General features: G+C 53.5%; 1 protein-coding gene across 1 annotated transcript in view; it reads right to left on the reverse strand.

The window, feature by feature from the left end:
- Window positions 1–2,058, reverse strand: part of LOC103268533 (low-density lipoprotein receptor-related protein 2-like) — a gene marked incomplete at its 3' end in the record, with an annotated part of 150,240 nt that extends 148,182 nt beyond the window's left edge. Inside the window, exons 1-3 of the mRNA XM_021716584.1 lie at window positions 1,979–2,058; window positions 877–1,459; window positions 359–627 (exon numbers count right to left, since the gene is read on the reverse strand). Coding sequence (XP_021572259.1) covers window positions 359–627; window positions 877–1,459; window positions 1,979–2,058 — 932 coding nt within the window. The remainder of the gene's footprint in view (window positions 1–358; window positions 628–876; window positions 1,460–1,978) is intronic.
- Between the last annotated feature and the right edge of the window lie 2,859 nt (window positions 2,059–4,917).

A 4,917-nucleotide genomic window follows, 5' to 3' on the forward strand; every position in this document is an offset into this window, starting at 1 on the left:
CCGCCGCCGTCCCGCGCTCCATCCCCGCGAGGGTCCCCGGCCTCGCCGTTCTCCGCCGGGAGGTGGGCGCGCGGCGCACACTGCACCCGCAGCGCCTGGGCTCGCGAGCGCTCCTGCAGGTCCGCGCCTCGGACGGCTCCTAGTGGCCGAAAGCCTGCCCCCGCGCCCGAGGCATCCCGTTTTCTAGCCGCGCCAGTCCCCACCCTCCAGACAGTGCATAAAGCCCTTTAGCCCCGACCGCCCCGGAACTAGCATGCGGGAATCCGGCAGGGCAAGCCCCCTGACGCCCGGCCCGCCCCTTGCACTTTGCGAGGGGTGGGGGGGAGGAGAGTGGGCTCTCGAACACACGCACGCTCACACACGCACACTCCACACACGCGCGCTCACACACGTGCTCAGCCAGGCGCACACGCTCCTCGCTGGACACGAACTGACACCGCTGCGCACGCCCCGCGCGCGCTCAGTCACACGCGCGCACATTCCCCAGCCACAGCTCAACATCGACACGCACAGGCCCACTCCCGGGCGCACAGGCTCAGTTACGCGCGGGCACGCGCACTGACACGCGCACACGCGGTACCGCCACCTCTCCGCAGGATTTGCCCCCCAAGGAAGCCCGCGGGGCGGCTCACGGGGACATCTGCCACAGACACAGTCTTAGACACTACATGAGCAAAGGAAAGGAATGGAGAGGGGGGGAAGGCGTGAGCAGAGAAAGAAAAAAATAAGAAACAGATAAAGAAAGTCAAGACGATTAAGAAAAGAAAAAGAGGGAAAGAAGGGCAGGAGAGAGTCCAGGGAAGGAGAAGGGAGAGCCTGCTAGAGAGATCTGTGACCTTCATTCCTGGCCTGAGCTCTCTAGGGTCCTTCGGATACCTTGGCTGCCCCGGCAGGGAACAGACGGCTGAGAGGCGAGTGCTCTGTGTTTTTACAAATTAGAGAGAAGGTCGGACTGTCGTTGGGCGGCGGCTGGATCCCTTGTTTAGCTCTTCTTAAGCGCCACATCAACAGGTGTCGTGGCCAGATGGCGCTCCTTACAAGCCTGTCCATTTTGAAGCAAAGTTGAAAAGAATGAACGTGTACTCCGTGGTGCCCGTTTGAAAGAGGGAGAAGCACAAGGGATTCGGAAAACCCTGCGGCTGCCTTCTTTGGGGCCGCGTTGCACCGGCTGGCAGGGGCCGGATCCCCAAGAGCCCCGCGAGGGAACCTCACGGGCGCTCTCAGCTCACGGTGCTCAGCCTGCACGTGACACCGAGCCCATGGAAGAAAAGGAGCAAAGCTTATTTTCCAGTGCCAGGAGACCCGAATGAGGAGGGGCTGTTTCCGAGCCTCCCGCCCCGGCCCCTGAACCAGCTCGGCAGCGAGCCCCGGGCTCCGGGTCCAAGGCGTCAGGGGCCGATTTTCCTCAGGCGAGGGAGCCGTGATGTAGGGAGGGGACAGCCCTGTATCCGCCAGGTCCCTGGGCAGGTTCCGACGGCCTCATCCCCTCGGGGGGACGAGAACCTGCCAGCTCCCGTCAGTCTCTTCCCGGAGCACCGACCCTCTGGGTGCTCTGCTGACCCCAACAGTCTGGATCGCGTAGCCTCGGCGGGCTTTGATTGGTGCCGTTTTGAGGGGGGTGGGGAGCGGAGGGAGAGGTTGGGTGTTACTTTCGCAAGACGAAAAGAGAGAGAAACCGACACGGAAAAAGAAAACGTAGACTTGAAAAGAAGAGGGTTGTGGGCAAGGGCGCGGGGGGAGGGGAGCGGTTCTGGACAGGGACACGCAGAGGTCTGTGGTCTGGCCAAAGTCACTGGATCTCTGCTTGCCTCCCTGCCCTGTGCTGGGCGCTGCGCGGCGCGGAGGCGGCGGCAGGATTGGGGACCGGAGGGAGGAGGGCGGGGGGAGCGCTGGGGAGTGAGGGGGACGACCCTCGTGGGAGGAGGGAAGCGGCGAGGGGCAGCAATGTTGCACTCCAGTCTTCGCGGGTGATTTATGCCGGTTCCCGGCGGCCGGGGCGATGGTACGAGACCGCGCCGGGGTCAGGCCGGCCCGACGCTCGCTGGGGCCGCGCAGCATAATCAATGAGCGTCCCCGCACCTCCGACTTACAAAGAGCGACGGCGGGCGGCGGGGAGGCGCGCGCCCTGGCGGGCTGACTGGCGGGCGGGCTGGAGGAGGACTGCATGTGCGAGCGGGGACCGGCTGCCTCCCGTTGCGCACGTGGGCATCCGCGAGAGCGCGCGCGCGTGCGTGCGTGCCTGCGTGTGTGTGAGCCTGTGTGTGTGTGCGCGCCTGTGTGTGTGTGCCTGTGTGTGTGTGTGTGTGTGTGTGTGTGTGTGTGTCCTTTCACTGTAGCAGCCGGGGCTCCAAACATTCCTTTCTGCACTGAAGGGTTTTCCTCATTGTTGTTGCCTTTGTACTCCAGTGTTGCCAACTTACTGGAATTCCTGTCGTGATTGCACAGCGGGGCTCAGGCTGCCCTTACTAAGCCAGCTGCGTTTGTGTATGAGGCCGACCCTGCCGTTAATCCCAGAATAACGCAGAAGAAGGGGGGAAAGGAGGGAGGGGGAACGGGAGGTAGGGAAGCAGAAAAAGGGCAGGGATGGGGGACCACCTAACGGAGCACCGTCCGTCACTCCCAGCACTGTGTGTGTAGACCCATACTCTTCCACGAGAAAAACCCAGTCTCTCAATGCCGTCTCAAATTCTTGACCCTTGACAACAGCCTGCACCGTGCACGTGTTTATTTCCCGCACCTATACCTGCCAGATTTGGGGGATTTGATTTATGGACCAGCATCTGGAAAAGCCCAGGTTAATTCAGTTCTGATTTAGACAAGTAGTGTGTCTTTATAATGCAAAAGGGTAGTTTATTTTTCACATTGCTCTCTCCGTATATGTATATAGGACTTTTCAGAGCAGCCAAAAGAGACAGAGGAAGGTGTTCTGAATGAAAAGTGAAATTCATTCTGGTAAATTTATGTTGACTTCTTTAATATATTTTTGTTGCTTATCTATATTAGTTTACTTATTTATCTCAACACCAAATTACCTGGGATAGTTTAGAGCATTTGTTCTTGTTCTGAACTAGCTTCCTGCAGGGAATATTAAATTTTAAAAACTCCTTGAGTAAAATCCAACTTCAATTTGCTGTGATTCCAACCCAGGTTTTCCTCCTGAGTGCCATAAAACCAATTGACCGTGTGCTTTAACATACAGCTCCAATCCCATATCCTAAAATCTCCAATTCAACAGGATGGAGCCTGAACCATAAAGCTTCAGCACCACCATCCCTCCCAGAGGCCAAACAGAAATGTATGACATTCTTGACTCCTCCCTCTTTGCCCCACCCCCACATGCAATCAATCATGATATTCTGGCCGGGTGCAGTGGCTCACTCCTGTAATCCCAGCATTTTGGGAGGAAGAGGCAAGAGTATTGCATGAGTCCAGGGGTTTGAGACCAGCCTGGGCAACTTGGTGAGACCTCGTCTTTACAATAAATAAAAAATTAGCCAAGCATGGTGGCACACGCCTGAAGTTCCCGCTACTTGGAAGGCTGAGGCGGAAGGATCACCTGAGCCCAGCAGGTCGAGGTTGTGATGGCTGTGAGCGTGCCACTGCACTCCAGCCAGGGTGACAGAGCAAGACTCCTACTCAAAAAAAAAAAAATCATGAAATTCTGTTAACTCAAATTTCTCAATTTTCTCATTTATCTCTCAAATCTACCCACTTTTGTCAATCTCATTGTCAGTAGCCACCAAGCTCTCTCATCTCTCTCACCTGAATTATGGCAAGAGCCTTCTCATGGGCTCCTTGCTATCAGTTTTGCCCCCTCCCATCTATTTTTCATTTTGCAAACAGATGATTCAAAGTGATAGTTCCATCAGACTGTGCTTTCAAAGAGAGGTCATTACTCATTAAAGGGTTGTGAAATCATTTTAGTGGGTCAAAGCAAGAATTATATTAAAATGAAATAGAGGCCAGGCATAATGGCTCACACCTATAATCCTAGCACTTTGGGAGACCGAGGTGAGAGGATTGCCTGAGCTCACGGGTTTGAACCCAGCCTGGGCAACTTGGTGAGACCTCATCTCTACAATAAATTTTTAAAAACTAGTCAGGCATAGTGGCATGTGCCTGTAGTTCCAACTACTTGGAAGGCTGAGGCAGAAGGATCCCCTGAGTGCAGCAGGTTGAGTCTGCAGTGGCTGTGAGACTCTGACTCAAAAAAAAAAAAAAGAAAGAAAGAAATAGAACAAAATAGAAACTAAAATAACTTTCATGTGGAAACAATATATATTACTTCATAAAATTACTGTTTTAGGCCAGGCAAGGTGACTCATGGCCTATAATCCCAGCACTTTGGGAGGCCGAGGTAAGAAGATTGTCTGAGCCCTCAGGTTCAAGAACAGCCTGGGCAACTTAGCAAGACCTATTCTCTACAATAATCAAAAAATTAGCTGGACATGGTGGCCCGTGCCTGTAGTTCCAGCTACTTGGAAGACTGAGGTGGAAGAATCACCTGAGCCCAGCAGGTCGAGGCTGCGGTGGTCAAAAGCATGCCACTACACTCCAGTCTGGGTGACAGAGTGAGACTCCAACTCAAAAAATAAAATAAAATAAAATAAAATGACTGTTTCAGTGTGTGTGAACATGTAAAATATTTTTCTCATATGCATCTTAGTCAAAAAAGTTTGAGGTATCTCTCCACAAATTACTTATGAATTAAAAAGGGACAAAAGTAACCTTAAGCAGAGAAACTTGGAAGATATTTTAATAGGTTTTACATAAGTAAGGAGACAACTGCCATTGAAAATATGGTTTATTATAGTCACAGATCCCAAGAGAGATAGTACATACACACTTCATGCCACAAGAGATACAGAGAGGCAGAGGGAAAAGGTGGAACTGTGTGCAAGCTCCTTTACTGTGGTT

Source organism: Carlito syrichta, unplaced genomic scaffold (genome assembly GCF_000164805.1).
Source record: "Carlito syrichta isolate Samal-C Ts95f unplaced genomic scaffold, Tarsius_syrichta-2.0.1 Scaffold308846, whole genome shotgun sequence".
Lineage (NCBI taxonomy): Eukaryota > Metazoa > Chordata > Mammalia > Primates > Tarsiidae > Carlito > Carlito syrichta.